The sequence below is a fragment of the Camelus ferus genome, chromosome 2, assembly GCF_009834535.1.
Source record: "Camelus ferus isolate YT-003-E chromosome 2, BCGSAC_Cfer_1.0, whole genome shotgun sequence".
NCBI lineage: Eukaryota > Metazoa > Chordata > Mammalia > Artiodactyla > Camelidae > Camelus > Camelus ferus.
The window spans coordinates 74,079,826-74,106,784 of record NC_045697.1 but is presented as its reverse complement, the minus strand read 5'-3'; the positions used below and the strand labels follow the sequence as shown (position 1 = coordinate 74,106,784).

Sequence of the window (26,959 nt, the reverse complement as noted above, 5' to 3'; positions counted from 1 at the left end):
CTATTCCATAGGTTGTCTTTTTATTTACGGTTTCCTTTGCTGTGCAAAAGCTTTTAAGTATAATTATTTTCTATTTTTAATTTAAAATTTTTATTGAGGTAGTTGATGTACAATATTATGTAAGTTTCATGTGTACAACAAAAATTACTATTCTTCCTTTCACTATTATAGACTGAATAATTGAAATTTTTCTTTAAGTTTGGATTCCTAATTTTAAAATATTTTATTTACCACTCTCTTCTGGATTCTCTCTTATTCATTATGAGAACTGACCTTCGTATTTGACAAGAAGCAGGTCATGGATAACTGTGAGAAGGTGGAAGAAGCCATTTGGACTGAGATGCGGGAAGAGCATGAAGAAGTGGAGATAGTGTCCATGTATGATGTTTCTGTAAGTTTTTTGGGAAAGCCAATAACCAGAATTCCATCATGAGAAAGATTTGGTAAGAGGGAGTTCCAGGAACAATTTAACTCAACAATAAAGGAGCCGTTATCTATGCAAGGCATGATGAATGCTCCATTGTTCAAAAATACGAAATCTCAAATCTTAAGTGCTTGGCATATAGACAATCCAGTGGGCTGGTCAGGGTAATAAAGGGAATATAAGATCAAGAACATACAAGTGCCGTTGTAGAAATGAAAATGTGAGAGAGAAAAAAGATAAATCACCTCTACTTGGGCTAAATAGGACAGGGCTTCATGGAGAAGGCATTTGAGGAAGTTTCCGTTTTCTGCTCTATCGGTCAGTGTCAAGGTCAAGTCTTCACAAGGAGGCCAGATCATTATGTCTAATAGTGATGCTTTTGTGTGTACATGCTTGTCCCCTACATTGGCCAGGATCTAGAACAGTGCTTGGGACAGAGTAATCACTCGATATTATATCATTATAATAAAACACTATTATGATAGTAAATACTGACTGGCTGAGTGAGTAAAGGAATTAATGCATGTATGCATTAGGAAGTGGCAATGAGCTCTTCAGGGGCAGTGGACCTGGTCTTGCTTGTCTTTGAACCCGGGTCTCGCAGCGGTTCCAGTGTGCTTTACTGGCAATTCGCTGGGCTCTCTCATTTCTCCGAGGATTCCCAGGGCCAGCCTGGTGGGGGTGGGGATCCAAGCCCCGGGCCTGGAGTGACGACTCCGGGCGGTAGGGGGCGCCGTCGCGCAGCCGGGCCGGTCCCGACGAACCACTCGCGCGAAGCCGGACCGCAATCGACGCCATGCGTGCGTTGCTGCCGCTGCTGCGCACGAACTGGGCCCGGCGCGTGGGCGTCCCCGCCGCCACCGCCGCCCGCCTGCCGCGGGGAGCAAACGCAGGGCACGGGCCGCGCCGCGCCATGGCCTTGTACCGCACGGAGGAGCGCGGCCAGCCCCACTCGCCCGATTACCGCCTTTACTTCAGTAAGTAGCTCGCGGGGGCCCACCGCGCGGAGGGCCGCAGGCTCGTGCTAGGACCTGTGCGCCCGCGCGGCCTCCATCCCTGCCTCTTTCGGGCCGCCTTCCCGCACGCGGGGGCCCGCGCTGAGCCACGGGAGCTGCCGGCGATGGGGGCGGCGGACTCGGTCCCCATACGCGGAGCGCTGAGACGCAGGGTGGAGCCGCGCCAGTCACCTTGGGTGCTGCCAGCCGCCCTCCCGGAGCCGCGGGCGGAGCGCGTGGGAGCGCGCGGTCACCTGGCGCGGCCGGCAGCCGTTAACCCAGCCGCCGCCGGCGTTCTGGGTCCGCGCGACGTCGTGGTGAACCGGAAGGAGCGGAGTCCGCCCCCGGCCCGCCCTCCCGGTGGGCGTAGCAAAGCTTCTCCTGGGGGAGGGCCGCCCGCGATGGGAGAGGCAGGCGGAACTTCGGAGATGCCTGGTCCACTTTTCTTTTTCGGGGATGGGGTGGGGGGGCACTCTGATGAAGGCTCTTTTCCCAGAAGCATGAATTTATTCTCTCAAATTTGCACCTTGAATGCGATCCACGATCAAGAGCCATATTGATTTGAGAGTGGCCTCTTCTCCCCAAACTGAGCAAGCCTAGAGGGCGAGGCCACTTGGGGCACTGACCTGGCCAGTGAAGATCTTCATTCTTCTCATTTTTCTTTGCATCCTGATATTTCACTGTGTAGGCTATGACGTGAAATAGTGAGGTTGGTTGAGTTGCTTTCATGCCTCGCTGATTTCAGAGCTCTGAGGGGAGTAGTACTTTTTTCTTTCCCCTGTAAAGTCGGCCTGGCCTTATCGCCCACCTGTAGGGACCTCCAGCTCTGGAGACTTTCAGATCTCAGCTTGAATTCTGGATTCTTTAGCTCTTAGCTCTGTGACCCTGGACAAGTTTCCTAACTTGCTGAGCCTTGGTTTTTCTCATCTGTGAAAATAAGACTAAGAATTACATGACATAGTGAATACAAAGTGATTAGTCATCGGGTCTAGAATATAAGTTATTATTATTAATAGCTGTGATCATTATTGATCCCTGTAATTTTAAAAATATTTACATGTGTCCTACTTGAGCTTAGGGTTGAGGAGTAGTTTATAGGAGAGAAAAATGAATTTGTTTAGTTTTGTGGTTATAATGCAGCTAATACTGAAATTCCCATTTTCTTCGAAATTGTTTGCCTTTTCCTCTATGCTACATATTCTTTTCAAGACTAATTAGGTAGAGGGGAACCATTAACAAGAAGACCCAAATTTCTGAATGGATTGTCGCAAAAGTCTATGATTTGAGGAACAGCTTTCCATAGAAGCAGTGTTCCAAAATAAGTGAGGTTTTTTTAGTAGATAAAAGTTGTCTTAACTCATAGTAGGATGAAAATACTCTAGATCTGCAATAAATACAGTAATAAATAATAGACAAAAAAGTCAATAAATATTTATGAAGTGCACTAGGCACTGTTAGATGTGGCACTGGGGTTTTAGTTATGGGCCCTGCCCTGAAGGGATTCATAATATCAATATAATTAATTAAGGAAAATTTTAAAACTCTAAAAAATTCTACTTGAACGTTGGCTGAGGAAAAACAGTCTTGAGTATCTTGGAACATATGGTATAGCCCCTTTGGAATGGGGAGTCTTGGGCCTTAATTATGGCTCTACATTAACTTGTGTGCTCTTGGGCAGGTGATTGCTTCATGTCTTCCGAGGCCAATTTCTTTAGCTGTAAAATAAAGCGATTGACCTAACAGTGATCTTTAAGTTCCTTCTTACTGCGGACATTCCTTGGAGGCATTGGATGAATAATAGTTACTCTTAACTTTCCGTATTGGGGCAGAGCCTCTGTTAGGGCATTTCTGGGGCTATATTGGCTTCTCGCTGTCATTTGTTTTTCTATTTACAAGTTATTTTCAGACTCATTTTTCTGTAACTAGAATACCACAAATAAGTATTTCACTGAGTTGGGATAAACGACAGAAAAGAAGAAAAAAGGTTTTTTACTGAGGTAAATGGGCAAGAATTGGAAGAAAGGAGAACGTGATTTGGGGTAGGGGCCAGGTGGTGAGACAGGAATTGGAAGGTATTGCTGGGTTAAACAATTCCTGAACTAAACGCCAGATGGCGTCGTTGGCCCGGGACTGCTCGCTACTTGCTGGAAGGGTGGGCCAAAGTGAAAGGAAACCTCGTTAGGGTCGGAGGAGGAGGTAAGGGGGAAACAACAAACAGCTGAACAGTTTGCTCTTTGTAAAGATGGTCACAAACTGGATCTTTTAAACTCTGGCAGTGTCTCTGTGCAGTGGTAGACAGCAGTTCTCCCACTTCAAAGAACATGAGGATAGCTAGCGCTGCTTGGCCGGAAAGCGTTATTTAGCATTATCACGGTGGAATCACTTCCCACATTTCGAGAGATATCCCAGGTCTCTGAAGTACTAGTGCAGTTGGGAGGTAGACGAGTTTTGAGTTTCGTTTCTGTAAATGGTTTGTCTTTACCACCATTCAGAGAATTAGAATAAATAATAGATGCAGTACTATTTTTCCTTTTAATAGGTGTGGAACTTTGTAGAAATAGTACTGAAGCGAGACAGGGTGGTAGAGGGGAAAGAGCGTCCCGGCAGGAGTCATCAGGCCTCCTGGCCACGTTGCTAACGTTTTGTGTGGCCCTAAGTGAGTAATTTAACCTCTCTGTTCCTCATTTTATTAAACCATGGAAAGAGGAAATTGGACTCCGTGATCGTATTTCAAACTATTTACTCGATCACAAGCATCCCATGGTATGTTACTAGGTTTTCTTTAAACAAAGGGCTTCATGTTTAATAAATTAGCCAAACACTTCCCATTTTTATCACCTTGGGGAGTCACAATGTACATATTAAAGTTCTTGGAAATTCTTGTATAAAATAACTTGTCCCAGATTTTTGAGCCCCAGAGCCTGTTTCCCAGAATAGTTGTTGACATCTTAGTAACTCCAGAGTTTCATGGAATTCTGTTTGGAAAGTGGTGTGTTCTAGACTCATAGTCAGAACACTCAGATTGTAGGCCTGGCTTGACTGTCTCAGGCATCCCTTAGCTCAATTTCCCTATCCGTAAAATAGAGATAGCACTGATAATTTTACAAAATTGCTGTGGCAGTTAAATGAGACCACGTGTGTAAAGACTATCAGTGTCTCATGTACAGCACATGGTTAATATTTAATATACATTATTTCTTTTTTCCTTTTGACTTTGACATAAGACCAGGATTCTTATTGTTATGTTTTGTGAAAGGTGAAGGACAATGGGAAGTGGATAGAATTACACATTTTGAGTATGTCCCAATTTACTAGTTCCGAGGTGCCAGAGTACTGAGCACTGACTTGCAGCACTCTTGGGACCAAAGACAGCTGCATACCAATATCCTTTTGGTAGTCTACATGTTTTGGTTTTGTTGATAACTTGAAAATTCATTATTTTAGATTTTTTAACTTTTCTGAAAGGATGAGGAGAAGCTACACTTTCTGTAGTTTGGATTTTTGTTACTGTGGAGTAGACAACTGGTTCACTTAGAGAAACAGTGCTGCAGATAATTCAGGTTGCATTTATTTAGCATGAGAATAAATCATGTAGTTCTTTAACAATGAATTTGTTCTGTCATTTATATCAAACCTACGCTTATGTTGAAATGTCTTTTTAAAGTACATCATTTGAATAGTAGGAGGAATCTGCCATTGAGTGTACCATACATTGGACTTAATAAAACTTCCTGTGAGTAATGCACAAAACATTGTTTGAGTCTTAAATACATGAGTTCCTATGCCTTTTTTTTTAAGTTGGTTCATATCATAGAACTTGAATCAACAGAATAGGACATAATAGTTACTGCACAGATAGAGAAACTTTAGTTATATTTTTTGGTTTTCGTTGTTGCTGCAGATTCCCATAAGGATCTCTATAAGTAGTTTTAGTAATAATACGTAATAGTATGTTGGTACTTGGTTACCTGTAGCTATTCGGTGTATATAATAGATATATAACCAGACACAGGTTTTGCAATCACATTCAATTTTCTCACTCAGTAATACAAGTAGCAAACTTTCCTTCTGATACAACTTGCTGTTATAAGAGAAAAACACATGGATAACATACAAAGTGCTAGAATAAGATCTCATTTCAGTCCAGGTGAAGGGGAGGTTTTGACACTGGCGATACCCGTGTGTATTGGTGGGGCTGCCAGAGGGCATTAGCCATGCCTAGTAGGCATGTAGTCTGATTTTTGACGAAGTGAAATACAAAGACGAGATGGCAGGATGACAAGTGCTTACCTTGGCTCCTTCCTAGTAAATACCCTATTACAGTGATAGTAGGTGAATAAAAAAAGGATAACACTAGAACAACAAACAAGGAGGATCCCTCAGAGCTGGGTATTTCAGAATGTTTATAAAAGAAGGAAAACAGGTAGAAGTGTGGGTGTTGATGGAGCAGCACGAGGAGCTACACGTGCTGAGGGGACGCGGTTTAGGGAGCCCTGAACTGCTCTGTGCAACCTCCGAGACCTGTCGACATCAGGTGGGAGAGAGGGTGAGAGAGTGACGTGGGGTTAACACAGGGAGGTCGTTTTGGTTTTATTATGGAGTAGCTCGCAGGTGTTCCTGGGGCTTGGCGGATGGCTGATTCCTCCCTTAGAAATTGAAGAAAGTGTTTGGAGGGTGTTCGGAGGACCTGAGTGTGGCCGGCCCTGCCAAGCTCTGTGCACGCTGGCATTTAGGGGACGCCCAGTGGAGCTTCTCTCCCAGACATCTCCCTGGGTAGCGGGCCCTTCAGCAAGCCTCTCTGCATGCACATCAGCCTTTTCTCATCTCTTATTCTTAAATTTAGACCAAATTGTGAGGGATCCCCTTCAGCCAGGTTTTCATCGCTGCTACTCTGTCTACCAGACTGCTTTGTCAGAAGGTGACATCTATGTGGCAAACAGAATGATCAACTGTAACTTCTCATCTCGTGTGGATTCTCAATAGTATTTTTCATAGTCGAGTCCGCTCTCTTCCTTGAAACTTTTTTTTTTCTTTTTCCATCTGGAACAACGCTCTCTTTTATCTTACTTTGATGGCATCTCCTTCAGCAGTCTCCCTCGCTGGATCCTCTGATCTGAACTCTAACCTTTGAAATGGCCCCGGACTCAGTACTCGGCTCACTTCCTATCTGTTCTGTCCCCAGGGCAGGGGTTGGCAGGCCCTTTCTGTCCAGGGCTGGGTAGTAAATAGTTTAGGCTTCGCAGACCCTGTCGTCTCTAGCACAACTTCTGTACTCTCTGTCACAGTTACCTAACCTGTATTGTAGGGCAGAAGCCACCAGACAAGAAAGGCATCGGTGTGGCTATGTTCCAACAGAACTTCATTTACAAAAATAACAGCAGGCCATCCTGGATTTGGCCCATGGGCCAGAGTTGGCAGTCTTACTGCTTCTGCTCTAGATGATCACATCCGGTCCCATAGCTCGAGATACCATCTCTGCTTCCCAGATTTGTAACGTTGGCCTGAGTCTCGTCTTGCATGTCCAGGAAGTGTACTCTGTACTTCCATGGAAACGTCTAAGGCATATCTCAAGGTTAACGTGTAAAGAACAGAGCTCGTGAGCCCCCAGCCTCCGCCCAACTATCCCTGTCTGTCTTCACACCTAACTTAACACAGCTCATTGTTGTGGCCCCTCTTCCTCTTACCCCACATCTACTTTGTGTCTCTCCCTTCAGTCCAGCTTTTGAAACGTATCCAGAAGACGGTTACTTGTCTCCACCCCCACCCTCGTCACTAGATCCATGTCACTGTCACCTCTCACTTGACTAATTAATTGCAGGAGCCTCCTGATTCTTCACCTTGCCTCCCCCAGCCCCCTCTGAAGTCTGCTTTCCACATGAGAGTCATCTTGATTCTTGAAAAATTGAGGTCTGATCATGTCCAGGTGCTGCTCACAGAACCCAAGGTCCCGTGTGACCTAGAACTGGTCACCTAATTCTCTGAATGCGTTGCTTACCCCTCTTCCTTCTCATCGTTGTGCTCCTGCCATCCTGGCCTCCGTACGGTTTCTCTAACGTGCCGTGCTCATTCTCACCTCAGCACCTCTGCACTTGCCCTTCCTGCCACATTCCTCCCTGGAGTATCCTTGACCCACTTCCTCACTTCATTCATGCCTGTGCTGAAATGCTGCCTACCAGAGAGATCTTCCCTGACATTTCAATGTAAAATGTTGTCTCCTTCCATTATTCACTCTTTTCTTGCCCTGGACTTGATGTGGTTAAAAACATACTCATATTCATTGCTTCTTTGCACCCCTCCCACCAGAATATAAGTTCCATAAAAGCAAGCAATTTTTATACTTAGTACCTAAAACAGTGCCTGGTGTAGTACATGTGGTCAGTAAATATTTACTGAATGAGTGAATTTAAGGAAACCTTGTAAACTAACATTAGGGAAAAAAAGGAAGTAGAGGAGAACTTGAATTTTTCAGAGTCAAATGGGTGTCTTCTGAGATTTCAGAAGCTTTGGCACCCATTGAGAAGGAAGAGGAGGCTATGAAGAAAAGGCATTCGAAGAACAAGAACTCTTGGAAATTAACATCTGAGTGTTAAGACAAATAAGTCAGTAAGTGTGGTCAGTAAGAATGGTGTTCTGCTGTTTTAAGCCACCAAGTGTGTGATCATTTGTTGTGGCAGTCCTAGAAAACTAATACAGAAAAGTTAGAATATATGGTAAAGAAGTCAATCAAAACGTAGGACAAAATGTCAAAGAGACAGAAAAGAGAGATAGAAAGAAGAGACACACAGGTTAATCTAGGAAGTCTAACATTTGGCTAATATGAGTTCCAGAAGGAAAAACAGACAAAATGAAGAATTTTCAAAGGAATAATAGAAGAAATCCAAGAATTTAAGTACCCAAGTGTTCTGAGACCCAGACACTTTACTGTGAAATCTCAGGAAACTGAAGCTTTTACAAAGAAGATCCTGAAAGTTCTGGGGTTGGGGGCAGGGGAGGGAGGGAAAACAGGTCACCTCCAAAGGACTGAGAATCAAACTGGGATCTGATGCCTTTGAAATTCTGAGAAGATAATTTTCCTCCTAGAATTTACTCAGGCATCCAGTAATGTAGGGTGAGGACTGAATCAACGTTCCAGACATTTAAGGACTTGGGAAATTTACCTCCCATGCAACCTTTCTTACATACAAGTTAGGGATTCACTCCTGCAGAACAAGTAAGTAAACCAAAAAAGGTGAATGCGTGGGATCCGGAAAACAGATCTAAGCTGGAGATCAAAGAAGCAGAGACTTTGGGTGCCAAGAGAGCATCCAATCCAGACTGCAGCAGGAAGAATGAGATTTCCAAAGGGAGATATTTGGGTAAAGAGAGCATTCCATAGTTTTAATGGAATCTGTGAGGCGTTTGAATAATTTATAGATATAATTATGACTGACAATGGAAGGAGGAAAATTGGAAACACAAGTTAAAATAGACACTGAACAGGAAAGAGAATTTACTTATAACATTCTGCTTGGCCAAAAATCAACACATAGACAATACTTCCTAACCTTGCCTGACTATAAGAATTACTGGGGAGAGGGTGCTATTAATATAGATACCCAGATTTCCCTCACAATTTTGATTAGCTGGATATGGGGGTCCAGAGATCTGTTTAACAAGCAGTCCAGGTTTTTCTTATTTTTAGGAAATACACTAACAGGAAAAGCACAGAAAACTCAGTGTGATTATAGAACATCTTAGCCTTGAAATGAAAAAATAAAAGTGCAGAAAATAAAAATTAGGAGAGAGAAGAAGAAGGACTAGAGAAGTAAAAGGCCAGTTAGTCAAATCAAGAAATACTGCATCTTTTTGGTGGAACAAGGAATAAAGCTTTAGTATTAAGACTGGCCAATAGAGAATTTAAGAGGCATAGGTTGGGGTCAGACTTACCTCTCAGACTTGGGATCAGCAGATAATATTCTAAAACTATGAATTAAAAACCAACCATATATTATTTAGAGAAATGAAGACAGCCTCTGGACCTAAAGTAAAAGAGGTGAGATTGGGTTGCTCTGAGAGTGGAACTGGATTGGAGAAAAGTGAGGACTTTTTTTTTCTTAACCATGCACATGCATTGCTTGGTTTAAACAACAACAAAATAGATATTTTAAAAAAGTAAATTGGTAACAACAACTTGGTTTCAACCCTAAAGAAACAACCAGTCTGAGCTACAGATAATGGAGTTCTAACCTAAGATTTACCACTAATTTACTCTGAGAAAGGGCTGTTTCTAACGTGTACTTCAGTTCAGTCTTTAACGAGTGGCAAACATTGCCACAGGTGCTTGCTGCACGTACCGTGTCTCTCCTGCGGCTCATAGGTATCATATAGATTACCTGTTTCATTTTAAAGGGGATCAGGATAGGTAGCACAGACCTACCTGCTGTCCGAAAGGGGAGCATTCCTACGAAATCTTTCATAAGCCGTAATGGCGTAAAGCGAAGAAGCCGTGCCTTAGGACACATCTTGCTAACGGATGCACAAAATAAATTGAGGGTAACACAGATGCTCACAGACACAGTTTAGAGCTATGGCAGCTTGATGCTGAGATGAGGAGCGTAGCTCCTGGCAAGGAGCTGGGCGGGGCCGCCCTCACTGCTTAGGGGTGAGGCGCACTGCCTCTGTAGCAGCTGCTAAAAAACGAACTATGAATGCTGTTTTTGATTTTTGCCTTTTTTTGTAAAAGCGAAAATCGTCTTCGGATTTCTTTCTCAACGAGAACAGGTACTAATGTAAGTCTTTTGTAAAAGTGAAGTGGCATCAAGCAAACTTTCAAAAAGCAGGGGATACCTGGACCTATCTTTAAACCTGCCTTTAGAGGCCAGTGGTACCGTTTACATCGAGCCTGACAGCTTGCTTATAGCATTGACTCTAGAATCTAAACTTTTAATGGATTCCTATTCTTCCTTTGGGCTTTGGGTCAAAGATTAGCGCTCTGATTGTGCCAAGAGGACTCCTTTGTCTTTAAACTGACTGGGTGACGCTGATGCGGAAGATGTGGAGCGCGTGCCCTGCCTTACTTAGCTGTGGGCATAGCTCGCTTTTTAGCACGTTTGCATTCCAGCACCTAGTACGTTGCCCTTTACATACGAAATTGTATATTGCTTGACTGAAGGAAATTGAGAAAGTTAAGTTCCAGAGACATTGAGTGACTTTTTTAAGCTCAGTCAGTAACTACAGGTCATTCTCTTGGCCTCTGTTTTTATTGCTCCTGTGCAAATGTGTTGGTATATTACCCATCAAAGCATTATAACTATCAGAGATCTAAGGCCCTATTTTATTTTTATTTTTCCCAGAAATTATTCTTACTTTCTTATTATGTTTTTGTTTAAAACATTTCATGATCCTGGGGGAGAGGGATATAGTTCAATGGTAGAGCATGTGCTTAGCATGCACAAGGTCCTGGGTTCGATCCCCAGTACTTCCATTAAGTGAAAAAAGAAGTTAAAATACGTAAATAAACTATTTCATGGTCCAAATGGCTTCTAGTGGGTACGGTTATCTGAATCAAACTATTCGCTTACGTTTATACTCTCTTTACTTTCCAAAATGGCAATTAGAAAATAATTTTAGCATACATATTGGCGTTACCTTAGTGTTTGAAGATATTTAGATCCCAGTTTAAAGAGACAGATGTCTAAGCACACTTCTCATAAATCTTTGGCTTTTAGCGATCACAGCATAGTCTAGTCCCGTTTGTCCCCGTACTTGAGTTATCGTATGCTCCTCTTTCATCTAAATAAGTTTGTTGGGGTTTGTCCCCAGTTAACGAGAGCATTGGAACTTTAGGGAAATTTAATACCAAATCAATCAATGTGCTAGAGATAGCTATTAACTTTTAATTTACAAAAGCAGCCCAGCTATTCTGTCAAGTTTGCTATACTTCATTAATTTTAATAACAAACTCCTGGTTTGTACAGCTTCCTGAATTCTTAGAGCTGAGATTATTGTTAATTTCCATCACAATGATAGGTTCCAAATACAACAACTGAAGTAATCTGCTAAAGGATTTGTCTTACTTCTCTTCAAAATTCTACCTTATCTTTGTGACTTAAAGCAGAGGAAAGAATCATAGATTGGTGACTGTTATTTGGAATAAATGCCTCCATTTATACATTAATATATTATATTTTTCTTAACTACCTTTTTTTGCTCCATATTTATTTATTTTAAAAATTACATAGAGAAAAATTCACTACTTTTTTGGTTCTGAGTTATAATAGAAATATAGATTCATTTAAACACCCTCACAATTGTGGTATAGAATAGTCTATCACTAAAAAAAAATGTCCCTGTCTCTCTTTAGAGTCACCTCCCCCTCTGCCCTCAACCTCTGGCAACCATTGATCTGTTCTTTATTCCTACAGTTTTGCCTTTTCTAGAAAGTCATCCAAATGAAATTGAGTCTAGCTTCTTTCACTTCGCATAAAGCGTTTTAGATTTTTCCATTTTGTTGTGTATATCAGTAGTTCACTCCTTCTTATTACGGACTAATATACTATTGAGTAAAACACCATTGTGTGGGTATAACAGTTTCTTTGTCCATTTACCAGTTGGACATTTGGGTTGCTTCCAGTTTTGTGATTTTGAATAAAGCCGCTATAAACATACACTTACGAATTTTTGTGTGAACATAAATTTTCATTTTTTTCTGGTTAAGTACTTAATAGTAGGATTTCTGGGTCATATGTTTAACTTTATAAGAAACTGCCAACTGTCTTCCAAAGTTGCTATACCATTTTCAATTCCCACCACTGTATTTTATTTTAATAGAAAATATGTAAATGTGACCCACTTAAGTATATTTTTATTTATAGAAAAGTAAATAATCATGCAACAAACTGATAAATTTCATTTCTTCTGTTCTTGTGTTGCTCATAGATGAGTTTAAAATCAGGTAGAGAATTTGAAATATGTGATATTCAAAAGAGAAGTTTTTTTTTAAGGTGCATCCTTTTTAACCTGTGAACCTTTCATCCTATGCAAAAGAGCTATATAGATCATAAAAAGAGTTTTATATCCTTTGCCACTTGTCTGTTTTTCTCATTTTTCTCTTGTGTGCTTTATCCTGCTTTGTGCACCAGTATCCTTCATGAGTTACCTTGTTGCTAGGTTGGGAAAAGAAAAATTACGTTAACAGCTCGTAAGAAAAAAATGGAATAGTAATAGAGATATTTGCTCAGCACATATTTATTGAATTCCTACTAAGTGCTGGGTACTTTCCTGGATACTGGGGATCCAGCAGAGTGCATAACAGAACAAACAAAAACAAACAGCAGAAAAATCTCCTTCAAGAACCTTAGTCTACTTATAAGTGCTAAGGAAAATGCACACAGCTTGAGAAGAGGAAATAAAATTTTAGTGGAATGGAGGCCATTGTTAAGTTATATACTTCTGATTTTATTGGACTGAAGCCATGGCTTGTTTTTGTTTACACAAACTTTATTTTGGAATAATTTTAGATTTGGCAAGGTTACAAAGGTAGTACATAATTCCAATATATCTTACCACTTTTTTCTAATGTTAACATCTTCATTACCAAATGTACAAGTGTACATTTGTCAAGGCTAAGAAATCAACATTGGTACACACTATTAGCTGAACTCCACATTTTATTTGAGTGTTACTGGTTCTTCCATTAAGGCTTTTGGGTTTTTTTGGTTTTTTTTCCCCTGTCCTGGGATCCAATTCAGGGTACCACATTGCGTTTAATCTTATTTCCTTGGTCTCCTCCCATCTGACAACTTCTCAGTCTTTTCTTATTTTTTTTTTTTTGATGACCCTGAAACTTGAACAGGATTGGTTAAGTGTTTTGTAGAATGTCACACGAACTTGGGTGTGTCTAATATTTTTCTCATGATGAGACAGGGGCTATGGGTTTGGGGGAAGAATATGACAGAAGTGAAGTACCCTTGTCATCACAGCATATCAGGAAGTACCTGCTGTGAACATGACTTATCACGGGTGATGCTAACCTTGATCACTTAGTTAAGAGTATTGCTTGTCAGGTTTCTCCATGGAAATGTTTTTCCCTTTCCATAGTCTATTCTTTGGAAGCAAGTCGCTAAATCCAGTCCACCCACATTCAGGGGGGTCGGGGTAAGCTTCATTTCTTGGAGGGGAGAACATCTACGTATATTGTTTAGAACTTTTCTGAAAGAAACATTTGTCTCTTTCCCCTCATTTATTTATTTATACAATCACTTATTTGTATTACTGTGGACTCGTGTATTTATTGTATACTTTGGGCTATAGTTCAATATAGGCGTACTGCATTTTATTGCACTTTGCTTTATTGTACTTTGAAGAGACTGCATTTTTTACAAACAGAAGGTTTGTGGCAACCCTGTGTTGAGCAAGTCTATCAGTGACAATTTTCCAACAGCATTTGCTCACTTTGTCTCTGTGTCACATTTTGAGATTTCAGACTTTTCATCATAATATTTGTCATGATAATCTGTGATCAGTGGTCTTTGTTGTCACTGTTACAACTCACTGAAGGCTCAGATGATAGTACTTTCTAGCATAAAGTATTTTTAAATTAAGATATGTACCTTTTTTAGACATAATATTATTGCACACTTAATAGACTACAGTATAGTGTAAACATAATTTTTATATGTGCTGGGGAACCAAAAAATCTGTGTGACTTGCTTTATTGCGATATTTGCTTTATTGCAGTAGTCTGGAACCAATCTCACACTACCACCAATGTATGTCCATAGTCCATTTATCTTGTTGCTCAACTTGTTCCAGCCTTGGCCTTTGGGAACTCTTTCGTGTTGGCTCCATTTCCCTTTGACGTACCTCCAACCTTTTGTTTTTTGAGTGCTTGGTTGGTTTCTGGTACTACAAGATGTTCCCGGGTCATCTTGTATGTTCTTCACCCCTTAGGATCAGGCACTTCTTCAGGAAGCCCTAGTTCTTTTTGTTGGAGAATTGGTATTTAAAAACCAAGATTTGGGTACTAAGTGTACTCTTTGCTATTGGAGTATCAGTCAGTCTTCATCATATTTATTAAAACATTTTAAAGTCTAAATTTAAAAATTAGGCCAGAGAAGTAGAAAGCGAGAAGTAGAAAGCGAGAAGTAAAACATACCCTGACTTAGAAAATTACGACGTGAATTTTCTGTGGCTGACTTAAGCCTAGCTTTCGAAAGCAGATGCTTTCCACTAAAAGTGCTTATTGGGTTATTGTGTTTTATTCAAATAATATGTACTTTTAAAGGTATTTAAAATATACATTTCAGTATGCAATGAGAATAAAATAATTTCTATTATTGAAATGTTTGTGTTTCAAGCTTACCTTAATACTAGCATTCTTATCACTTTGAGTGGAACAAATTATGTTTCTTGGTAGGACCTTTAAACCTCTGTTCATGTGGCTTGTAGATGGCAATTGGGAATTCTGTTGTTATGTTTCCCTTAGGGAAACTGACATCAGTTTCAATACAGTTCACTTATTAATGAATCTCTTTTTAAAAGTTAGATTTTTTCATATTTGAGGCTTTAGTCTAATTTGGACATTTTCTGCTTTGGATGTTTTAAGCCACAAGGAGAGGCAAATGGCTTCAGCAACCCAAATACGGTTGATTTGGTGTGTACAGTAGTCCCCCTTAGCTGCAGTTGTGCTGTCCACAGTTTTAGTGGGCAACTATGGTCTGAAAATGTTAAGTGGAAAATTCCAGAAGTAAATATTTCATAAGTTTTCAATTGCGGGCCACACCATTCTGAGCAGCTATGATGAAATTTGATGCTGTCCTGTTTTGTCCTGGTCCTGGGTATGAATCATCCCTATGTCAGCCTTAGCAGACACCTTGGTTATAAAACTGACTGCCCAGGCATCACAGAGCTTGTGTTCAGGTCACCCTTATTTTACTTAATAAAGGCTCCAAAGCTCAGGAGTAGTGATGCTGGAAATTCAGACAGTCTCTTACTGTGCCTAATTTATAAATTAAACTTGATCATAGGTATGTATATGTAGGAAAAAAATGTATCATATGTAGGGTTTGGTACTATCCACAGTTTTGCATCCACTAAGGTCTTAGAATGCATCCCTGTGGATAAGGCAGGGGACTCCTGTTTTTCTCTTTGACCATCAGATTGGAGCAAGTTTTAAAAGTTGAATTAAATTTTAAATTGGGAGTTAAAGTTAATTTTGGAAAAAAAGCATTAAAAACTTAAAATTTGAAAGTGGATAAGAGTATAGTTGCTTTAAAGAACAAGATAGTCCATTGCTTTAATCCTGTTTTTTTGTTTTTGTTTGTTTTCTTTTGCAGAGAATGTAGCTGGTCACTACATTTCCCCCTTTCATGATATTCCTCTGAAGGTGGACTCTAAAGAGGTATTGTTTTAACTTGTTTTGGGCAGGAAAATATATACTTCTAGAATCACCATCAAATGCTCTTTGCAAGCATCTCGAAAGGAAGGAAAGTGGTCAGAAGTCAAGAAGGGCAATGGAGCTTTAACAACAGGATTGTAACCCTCATTCCTGAATCAGACTTTGTGTAAGAGTAGGATTCTTCCAGGAGGACTTTAGGAGAAAGAGGTGTTAGCAGTCCACAAAGCTTAGATTTGGTAGGAAATAAAGATTTAAGGTTAAGAATTTAGGTTAACAAGAGGGTTATTTTTAACAATAATAATAATATTAGTAGTAGTAAGATAGCTAACATTTGTGGATTATTTTCTGTTGGCTAGCCACCATGTGAACATGTGCCATGTTACTTAGTCCTCATGAGCTGCTGTTATTATCTCCAAGGACACTGGAGCTGAGGCATGTTATTGACGTGTCTGAGGTCAGACGGCTGGTAAATGACAGGACCAGGTTTTAACCAGCATTTCTGACAAGGGAACTCATGCTGTTTAACCACTGTGTGCAAAAGGTGCTAGAAGAGTAAAGCTGGAAGAATGGTAGTCTGTGGCCGGCTATTCTTTTAGAACTGAAGAGTATTTGAAGGTGTGTGGGTGGAAGGACGGGAGGTTGGGTAGGAGTGGGAGCTCTGCTGCTGAAGCAGAGCTGGGCTCAGTTGTGAGAGCGTTTGGAGGGCTCCCCTGCCCGGTTGGCGAGATGGCAGAGCTGACAGTGGATGTTAGTAATCACCGCCAAGTTGGGAGCTCTTCCTTTAAAATCCAAGCAGCTAATTGGTGTATTTCAGTACCAGATTTATTAAGGGGCACGACTGTTAAGTAAATAACCAGGCCTGCATTCAGGTTGAGATTACACAGTAGGGGGATCAGGTAGGGGCAGAGCCCAGTGAAGAAGTGGGAAACTGCTTCAGATGCAAAGGTGTTGTGACCTTTTTGATGATACCTCCAGGGCCAAATACCGGGTGACATCCTAAGGTTGTGGACCGCCACAGTGGGATTTATGCTGCCCTCCAGCCCTGCAGAGGCCGGACTGTCCATAGTCATGGCGATGGGGAGGAGAATAGCGAAGACTTCCTGAGTGCTGCCAGTGCTGAGCCCAGTAGGGCGCTCAGCGCTTGGCTGGCACTGTGTCAGTGTGTCCAGGGCTACTGGTGTCACCCTGTTTTTCGTTAATGAGGTTAAGTGCCTTGCCCTTGGTCACAAATCTAGTTATTGTGAGGGTGAGATTTGAACTTAGATGCTCTATACTCCATAGCCTGTGTCTTTTTTCTTTTTTCAACATTTCTTCAGGCTTCATTTTAAAGGACATTTTAAAGGTTTGAGGTCAAGAAGACAAAAGATAATGGGTGACTTGATACAGGTTGAAATAAAAAAGCAAAAGTAAAGAAATTTTATTCTAAACTATTATTTACAAACATATTTACAAGTAATTATTTCCTATAACACTAGAAGAACTTTCTAGAAATAATTCTCCCAGAAAGAGCTGAGAAAAAGGATGCTCAGCAGCAGGGGCCTGTGTCTTAACTGCCCTTGTGTAATCCTTGTAGCTCATTACTTTCAGTGGGTGTTCAGCTACAGGACAAGGAGTCACATTGTCTGGAGAGAGAGAGGAACCCAGTGAGAGGGCAGAAAGAACTCCACACTGCTGTGTGTGTCTCTGTGAGTGTGTGTGTGTGTGTCCATGTCCGTGTGTTTTGTTTTGGCCAGTGATCCAACCTAAATATCTCACGTCTCCCAACACCTCTATTTTTGGCTAAAAGCATACGCATTCATCCATTCATTTGTTCATTAATTTATTCATTCAGTAAACAACCATTGATTGCATACTTATTGTGAGCCATACAGTATTCCAAGCACTGAAGTTCAGTGGTGAGTAAGGTAGATACAGTTCCCGCTCAGCCAGATGAGACTAACGACACCCCAAAATAAGTCAGTCAGTCATCATGTTAAATGCTGGAAAACTAGAACAGAGTGATGAAGGTAGAAGGGACTGGTGGGTGCTGCCTCCCATGGGGCTGTACCATGACAAAATCTGTGTACCCGACAACAACAGTAACAATAATACTTGAGGGAATCACGTAGTGGGCAGGGGTGGAGGTAGGGTGAAGAGTGGTCTAGAATCATCCCAGTGAGCATGATATTCTGCCTAAGGAGGACCAGTTTTGGGGAACATGAGACTTAGGATTAGGCAAAGTTGAGGCTAGGGCAGGACAAAATGTAACAGGCAGTCCAGTGAATTCTGGGCACGTGGAGGTTGGTACACACAGTGGTTGTGTAAATAGTTCCCAGTCATAATGATTAGAACTGTTGCACCTTCTACTTTAGGATGTGGGATTTTAGGAATAGATTCCATGTTTCAGGACTGACTTGGAATAATTGCTTTTCTATTTGTTTTGTTTCCGTCCTTTTGGTGTGGAAAAGTTACGTATAATGTGTGAACATTTGTAAATGGCATAATTTTTCTTCTCAGCCCACCACGTATTCTGTTTTAATTTAAAAGTGCTTGATGGCGGCATAGTAATCACACCTTGGTGGAATTCACAGGCAGGAGGTGCAGTCGGGTACTTTCATGGCTTGTTAGTCACGCTCCCTGGAGTTTCATTTCAATAATGAAATGACTGTTTTAAGCATAATCACTGGAAACTGCCAGTCTTTTCCATAAAGACTGAACAGAGCCTTTGCTTATTTTATAAAAACTAGGAAAATATACTTGAAAGAGATTTAGCTTTTCTGATAATTTGCTTAATGGAACACTTGGATGCTCAGGCACTGGGGATGTAATTGCCGAGAGGAAAACGCACTGGACATTTGGTGGATTCTCTGTTGAATCAGGTTTCTGGAAGCCTCTGTAGTAGAATGTTTACACAATAGGCATATTTTCATTGCTTTTCAGTCAGTGCAGCTGTATTCTTTCATGAAATATTACAATCATAAATACCATCTTTTCTTTTATAGGCAAATGGCATTCCTACAAAGAGGGCACGAAATGATGACTATGAGGTATATCTAAAGGTTTTTATATGTGTGTATCACTTCTGTTGTCTTTAAAGACCTTGATGATAGTTTGCATTTGTAAAGTGCTTCTGAATTATTCTCCCTGCAAAACTTTCATGTATATTCTGATGTTTTTCTTCTTCTGTAGTATCTCTTTAGGGCAGCTGGGGATGATATTACCATTTCACTTTTTTTTTCCCTTGTGGTAAAATATACGTAACATTTACTGTTTTATTTATTGCACACTTTTTAAATGTACAGTTCAGTGACGTTAAGTACTTTAACATGTTGTACATGTCACCACCATCCATCTGCAGAACTTTTTCATCTTCCCAACTGAAACTCTGTACCCAGCAAGCCCTAGCTCTCCATTCCCACTTCTACCCAGCCCCTGGTAACCGCTATCTACTTTCTGTTAGTAAATCTGACTATTCTAGTTGCTTCTTTACCATTTCATTTTATAAGTGAAAAACCATAGAGAATCAGGAGATGAACCCAGATATTAGTAGGAAGTTATTATTTACCATTGTGGATGGTCTAAAGTAAAGGTATGAAAATGGGTCAGTTTATCATCTTTCTATTATAAAGGAAAAAGATGGTTTCAGAGGCTGTTTTAGGATCCAGGAACAAGTTTTTTAGGGGTAGAGGAGAAGAAAAAAATAGTTATACCAACTATATGCTAAACCAAATAACATTCTAAATATATCTTTTAAATATGTGACTGTCAAACCTTTCATAGTTCTTGCTTAGGACTAAACATTTGACTGATGTCTATCATCCCGTCTCTTGCTGTCAGCGCCTTTTTATCTTTCTGATGCCAGACAGCTTTTCCTGCCACCTTCTTTAGCCTTCTTTTCCCTTCCCATCCTTTTTGTCATCTAGTCTCTAGTCCGGCTGAAACTATGACCCCAGCCTTTGAATCCACTTCCAACAATAGCTGAGGGGCTGTTTAATTCCTGCCACCTTTGCCTGCCATCCGTCTTGTATTTTCCTAGTAAACTAATGTTTGTCAGAATGGTCTGTAAGCCATCTACATTGGATCCACTTGGGGCACTTGCTAAAATTTCAGATTCCTGGCCCATTCCATATCTATTACATCAGAATCTCTGCTTGATGAGGACTGGTTAGTTTACATGTTTAACAAGTGTTTCAGAGCATTCTGTATGCACTGAAGTTTGAGATCCACTGCCCTGATGTTGAGTGAATAGACATTCAGGAACTCAGGTCTTCATAGGTTCATGGAGACTTTGTGACTTTGTGTGTTAACCTGGAAGCAGTTGGTTTACTGGGAAAAATGTATTCTGAATCCATACAGCCAGCTTAAAATTTAATTCTTAGAATGTAGTTTATATGTCAGAGACTACCTGATTTTTTTTTTTAATTGTGTCCTATTTCCTCTGTCCTCCAGCCCCCAACAGCCACTTTTCTACTCTGTTTCTGTGAGTTTCGCCTTTTTCTCTTTCTTTTTTAAGATTCCATATATAAGTGATGCCACGCAGTATTTGTCTTTCTCTGGCTTATGTCAGTGAACATGAGGTCCTAAAGTTCCGTCCATCCTATTGCAAATGGCAGGATTTCCTTCTTTCTCATGGTTCAGTAATATTCCTTTGTATGTATACAACATCTTCTTTACTCATTCATTTGTTGACGGGCACTTAGGTTGCTGTCATGTCTTGGCAATTGTGAATAATGCTGTAACGGGCATGGGAGTGCAGGTGTCTCCTCAATATCCTGTTTGTATTTCCTTCAGATGAATATCGCGAAGTGGGATTACTGGATCACGTAGTAGCTCTGTTTTTAATTTTCTGAGGCACCTTCATACTGTTTGTCATAGTGGCTGTACCAATTTACATTCCCACCAACATTCGCCCAAACCAGTGCACACGGATTCCCTTTTCTCCACATTCTCACCAATACTTGTTATTTCTTGTCTTTTTTGATGGTAACCATTCTAATAGACATGAGCTGATATCTCATCATGGTTTTGATTTGCATTTCCCTGATGACTAGTGGTACTGGTCAGTTGTATGTCTTCTTTGGAAAAGTGTCTACTCACGTCCTATGCCCATTTTTTAACCAAAAAAAATTTATTTTTGCTGTTGAGATTTTTATGTATTTTGGATATTATTCCCTTAACAGATATATGATTTGCATATATTGTCTTCCATTCCATAGGTTGTCTTTTCATTTTATTAATGGTTTCTTTTGCTGTGCAGAAGCCTTTTAGTTTAATGTAGTTCCCCTTGTTTATTTTAGCTTTTGTTGCCTTTGGTTTTAGTGTCAAATACAAAATTTGATATTTTAAGAGATACAAAGAGGCTGGAAGGGTGATTTTCTCTCATTTTTTCCCAAGTACACAAAATCTACTGACTGCTTTTTCGTATCTTTTTTTTTTCTGCAATAAAAATAGAAGGGAAAAATAGAGAAAGAAAAGAACTGAAGGAGGAGATCAGTGTCCCTGAGCCATACCCAACTTTCTGAATGAAACACATCCCCTTGCATTTTTGTGATTTTCTAATAAATTTCAGCAGGCCAGTTATGGTTTATAATTAACACTGATCTGTGGATAACCAGACTAACATCAGCTTTGAAAAATTACAGGTCGTATGCACTGTAGCCGGAGAGAAGAAAGGCAGGCTGGAAATGCACTCTTAGTGATCAGGAACAAATGATGAGGGAGAGTGTGGTTTGCAGCTTAAAATTCAGACCTGATCCATTGTTCTTTTGGCCTAATTCAGGTTTCCGTGAGCAGGTTTGGTAGGTGTTGTTGTGCAGAAGGATTGTCACTAGCTTCGTCTTCTCTGTCACCTCTGAGTATTCATCTGCATGCATTTGTTCTCTTATAGCCAGACTTTCCGGGATGAATAAATTATGTGAACATCTGCCATTTACTTAGGTTTTTCTTTTTAACAGCTACTTCAGACATATTTAAACAGGTGCTGGGGTAGCTCATGAAAGAGCGTAGGAAATGAAACATAACAGCAGGCTTGTGTATAAGGTTGCTAGGATAGGTATGAGACATACTTCTAAGGAGCAATTGTCGAGAATTCCTTCTCATCTTTGTTCTCTGTCTCATTATGAGGCTGCCGTTTTGTCATTGGTAAACTTCAGCCCTATCTAGAAGAACTTAAAAACCGTCATTACTTTTGTGGCTCAATTTCTATTTCTATGTCTATTTAATTGTGTAAATGGCATTCTTTGAATTAATGGCATTCATGTTTCATTAAGAAAGCCCCAGATACTGTTTAGCAGTGCTTTAAACCAGAGGTTCTCAGCTCTGGCTGCATATTAAAATTGCCTGGAAAGCTTTTCAAAATAAGCAATGCCCTGTTCCATCCCAGAACCATTGAATTCAAATATGTGGGAGGTGGGGCTCTAGAAATCTTTCTTCTCTTTTTTAATCAGTTAAAGCACTCCAGGTGATTTTTATGTGTGGCACAATTGAGAGTAAGAATATTTAATCGCTTTAATCACACAAGTGATCTGTGGTGTAGGACTAGTTTTTTGGTATGTTCATTTCTAATCTGTTGTGAACTGATACTTTAAAACTACAGTCAAAATGAATTATTAGAGAAGTGTAATTCAGGTACCAAATTTTTATTATTAGGTTCAACAGTCATAAAAATTGCTCCGTCAAGTTGCTATAAATGTTTCTAAGTGAACCAGTAACAACCAGCTTACAAACTAGCGTTGGTCCATGACCACGCTTGGAGTGGGACTTTTAAACCATTGCTTTGTTAAGTTGTTAAGTTACTGATACCAAAACGGCATGCAGGTCAGCTTTAACTGTACTTTCTCTTTATAAGGCCATTACTGTAGGAAGTTAGTTTTACTCTCCATGGCCTAGAGTCTCCTTTGTTTTAAATACTCTGCAAAGTTCAGAAATAGAAGAAGAAGCAGTGGTCCTTTTGTACTGTAGGGAACCAGAGAGCACTAGATATGCACGCTAAACTTCGAAATTCTTGGTAAGCTTTATAACCACCTATACCGATAGACTTAATTTTAATTATGACTATAATAACTTGGATTTAAATATTGTTTTTTTTAATTTTCAAAATCTTTTACTTCATAATTGTCTGTATTTTTATTTGAATTATGTAACTGATCTTCACAACAGCCTTCTGTGGAGTGAGGACGGAAATTATCACACTGATTTTGTAGACTGGAAAAGCGAGACATTCAGCTCTCACTCCTATTTTAGTTAGAAAATAGAAATTGACACAAGTTTCCTGACTCCATTCTAGTTCTGTCATGACTTTGGGAAAGATATTTCCAGAAATGTAGCAACTTCTAACACTGCAATGGTGGTCAGGTGACGTGACTGGGCATAAACTTTGTTGTGTTTTAACCAACTTCTCTAATATTTTAGAAGAAATTTAAAAGGCATAGGCAGACATGTGATGCAGACTCTAATCGTTTTTTGTGGGACAAAGACTAAAGCAGTCCCATGCAGGAGATAAATGAAAAAATAAAGGATAGATTAAATTAAATTTTTTTCTCTTTGTTTTTTTTTAAATTGCAGAATTTGTTTAATATGATTGTAGAAGTACCTCGATGGACAAATGCTAAAATGGAGGTATGGAAATATTCTCTTAATATCAAGTGGAAATGAGAACTAATAATGATATAAAAACTTTGCTTCAAGTTGTTTGCCATAGTATTTTGAATTTGGAATGGGTGACACCTTTTTTATAATGAAAACAGTGGAAAACATTCTTGTGAATTTACTTTGAATCTAATTACAAAAAGCAAAATATTATTCAAAGCTGAATTTACACTTTAAAGAGAGTGTTTTCCATTTTTGCCTGCCTCGTTTGTTATACACATATAAATTTAATTTTTCTCAACTCCTCTGTCTTTGAAAATGACAAATATTTTCAGGGTTTTCTAAGGTTCTGAGATGTGTTTTGTTCATAGGACACGACTAAGACATACTTGGGGCCGATGGCAGTTTTAGTTTCTAAGGGCTCAATTCTCTAGATTTTGTTTTACTCTGCCAGGAATGAAAGCATCTCCCTGGCCGGCTCTTGATTACTGAACACTAGCTGAGATCATCTGCTGTTGCCCTGGTTAGCTTTCTTCCCCCTCTTCCTCCATGAAACATGAATCTCTTAAGAACTTCCCTTTTGCTTTTCAGAATTTTGTAGTTTCATCTTCAGTTAGGTAAGATCCCTTATAGTTCTGAGTGAACTTTAATTTATGGCACTTAGTTGGCTGAGTTATTTAAGCCTTTTCCTACAACGTTGAGATAACAAGTATTATTTCAAGTATTCAAGGATTATTGTGTCAGTATCTATTTCGCAGATTTCATCTTTGGAAAATTGTCAGTTATTTCACAAAGTCCTGGCAGTATTTTCTTGTTAATCCTTTAATAGGAACAAATAAAGATACTAGATTCTTCTTTTGCTCTTGCTTTTAGATACAGTGTTTTATCATGCTGGCCAGCTGGGTGTAGGATCAAGAACCTGTGAGATGCTGCCTAATTTAAGCAGCGTTTATTCAATCAAACATGGCTTCAGTTATTTTTTTGTATACCTCGTAGGATAGGTTTTTTTCTTTTTGCATAGCAATTCGGATATGTTTGATTGAAAGATAACTTTGAAATGAAATCACTTGGTGAAAAACCTTTAAGTTAACTTTATTGTAAGATTGATGGTAGAAGACCCAAGATTAGTAACAAATAGCAAATTGATTAATCCTTATCCTCTTGCCATTTCAGTAATTTTTATTATTTGTGTTAGAAATAAAGAGTGCATAAATCATAGAGTGCCTAAATATATAATCTGATGTTTCCTCTCCAGTTTTTTTTTTTTAATACAGAATGGTAAATTAGAAATAAGAGCTGGCTTAGTTTACTTTAAAGTATCTTCGATCAGTAAGTTGGAATGTGAATATTTAGTCTGATAATGGCAGATTTTAAAAATACTGTTTGAATCTAGGATTAATCATTTCTCATCCCCCTTCCCCCTTTCTTCTATGATCCGCTTAGATTGCCACAGAGGAGCCATTGAATCCCATTAAACAAGATCTGAAGGATGGCAAGCTTCGCTATGTGGCAAATATCTTTCCTCACAAGGGTTATATATGGAATTATGGTGCCCTCCCGCAGGTAACATTTTTGTTATAATGGTAAAACTTCTCTGTCTTCTGAAAAAATTGCCTTGTAAATCCTGTGAACTACTTGAATTTAAATTGGTTCTGAGGACATGTCAGTGTGAGAGATTTGTAAATTTAAAATTTTTTTAATGTGGCGTTTTATTGTATCAATAAATTTTTTTTCAAACTATATATATGTCTATACTCAGGTTCTTGGCGTTAGGCATATAGAACACTCACATTTAGCATTTCAAACACATTTCTTTTTCTGGGCTTGGCTATTAAGAGTCAGTGAAAAGTATTTTATCTCCTTTATCTGCAGTCATTTCTTAGAATATGACAAGTTATGTTTTTGTATACATTCATATATGATAGCATGAATTTTGTTTTTTTAAACTTTAACATATGAACTTTTTAAATTATTAAAACTTTCAAAACTCATTGAATTGAATTAAGTGACTTAATTATTTACTATCTAGATCTATAATTTTTGATTGGGAAGCAATGAAAACAATGGCTAAGTATTGGTAAAGCAGCATTCCTATTACAGAATAACACTGCTTTTCTTTCTTTCTTACCCCTTTTTGTTTTGTTCTCACATTTCCTCACTCCTGGGAAGTGGTAACTCCTTCCAGGTTAGTGAGGAAAATTTAGAATATTCCAATCAGAAGTCTAGGTTTTGGGACATGGAGAAGCAGCTGCCTTTATCCTTATAAAAGCCATTAGAGCATCTGTCTATTTGGATGTTTAATTTTTGTATTTTAATTATTAATTTTAATATTTTGCATGACATTCCAAGATGTTTTTTGGAAAATATCTGAGAAGGGGCTTTGGTGTATCCAACTCAGAAAAACAGCTGCCCGTGTAGAATAAACATTCACAGGAAAAGAAAAAAGAAAATTGTTTTCTAAAGAGTCAGGCTGCCTTTGATGCAGTTGGACCACCCACATAGATACATTCTTGGTTAAAAGAGGCACTTCTGAAGTGATGTGCTAAGAATGAGAATGCCTGTTGAAACCAAAAAGGCGGGTTTTCTGACTCTCCAGGTGCCTAAGTAGACATTCTGTTTGACCTAGCAGTGAAAGGGCAAAAACATTTCTGTTAAGCTTAAGGGATACTGTCTGTAGGAGAAGATGTATGGATGAGGGGAAGGACAACCAAGTCCTTGAATTAGAAAAAGACAAAAAAGGAGACATAAAACGTAGAGCAGGCAGAGCATAACTAGAGTTCATGTATTTGTTTATTGCATTAAACATTTACTAAGGATTTATATGCTAGGCAGGGTATTAGGTTTTGGGTGTACAAAGAAAAATGAGATATAAATGTAAGATCAAGGCAGCATAATAAGTGACTCAGAACGTGGCTTTTGGAGCCAGATTGCCACTTACTCATAATGTGACCTTGGGCAAGTTCCTTTGTGTGTTTGCACCTCACTTTCTTCGTCTGTCAAGTAGATATGATTGAAGTCCCTCCTGCACATGGTCATGTTGAGGTTAAATGAGTTCTTGTGCATTCACCTTAGACCTGTGCCTAATGAATAGTGATCACATTATCATAACTACTGGTGCTTTTATTATTACATGGTCTTTTTTCTAAAAGGATGTATAGTCTTCCGGGGGTGGGTGATGGACACCTAAGCCAGCAGTTACAGTGGCTCATAATAGTTGCTGCTGACCACCCACTACTAATTCTGAGCTTTGTAGTTTACCTGTTTGAGGTCCTGACAAATTTGTGTCCCCTCTGGAGGTGTTGGCATTTTCAGGCTGCTCTCACCTGCTCTTAGACTAGTCTGTTGGGTACCGTAGAGCTTCCTGGGTCATGAAAGGATTAGATGGCAGCCTGCTCTGCTCTGAATACACCTGGTGTCACCATCGCCTCCCGAGATCTCACACTCCCCTCAGCACCGTTTTTGCCCATATGAGACCCTTTTAATGGCTTCCTGTTGCTAAAGGGGTAAGATGTAGACTTCCTCGGTAGCTCCTCAACCCTGCATAACCTGGCCCCGCCTCTCCAGGCTGGTCCCGCAGCCTTCATCCTGCCTCAGGTC

The 26,959-nt window shown here is 39.7% G+C and overlaps 1 protein-coding gene across 2 annotated transcripts in view; it reads left to right on the top strand.

The window, feature by feature from the left end:
• The first annotated feature begins 1,169 nt into the window (after positions 1-1,169).
• The window catches only part of PPA2 (inorganic pyrophosphatase 2), a 78,796-nt gene continuing 53,006 nt past the window's right edge, over positions 1,170-26,959 (top strand). Inside the window, exons 1-5 of one of the 2 annotated variants that reach the window (XM_032461153.1) lie at positions 1,171-1,401; positions 15,735-15,799; positions 18,778-18,822; positions 23,339-23,392; positions 24,806-24,925. In XM_032461153.1, coding sequence (XP_032317044.1) covers positions 1,221-1,401; positions 15,735-15,799; positions 18,778-18,822; positions 23,339-23,392; positions 24,806-24,925 — 465 coding nt within the window. In that variant the 5' untranslated portion in view covers positions 1,171-1,220. Of the gene's footprint in view, positions 1,402-15,734; positions 15,800-18,777; positions 18,823-23,338; positions 23,393-24,805; positions 24,926-26,959 lie in introns of both variants that reach the window. The other variant, XM_032461154.1, reaches the window with a different exon arrangement.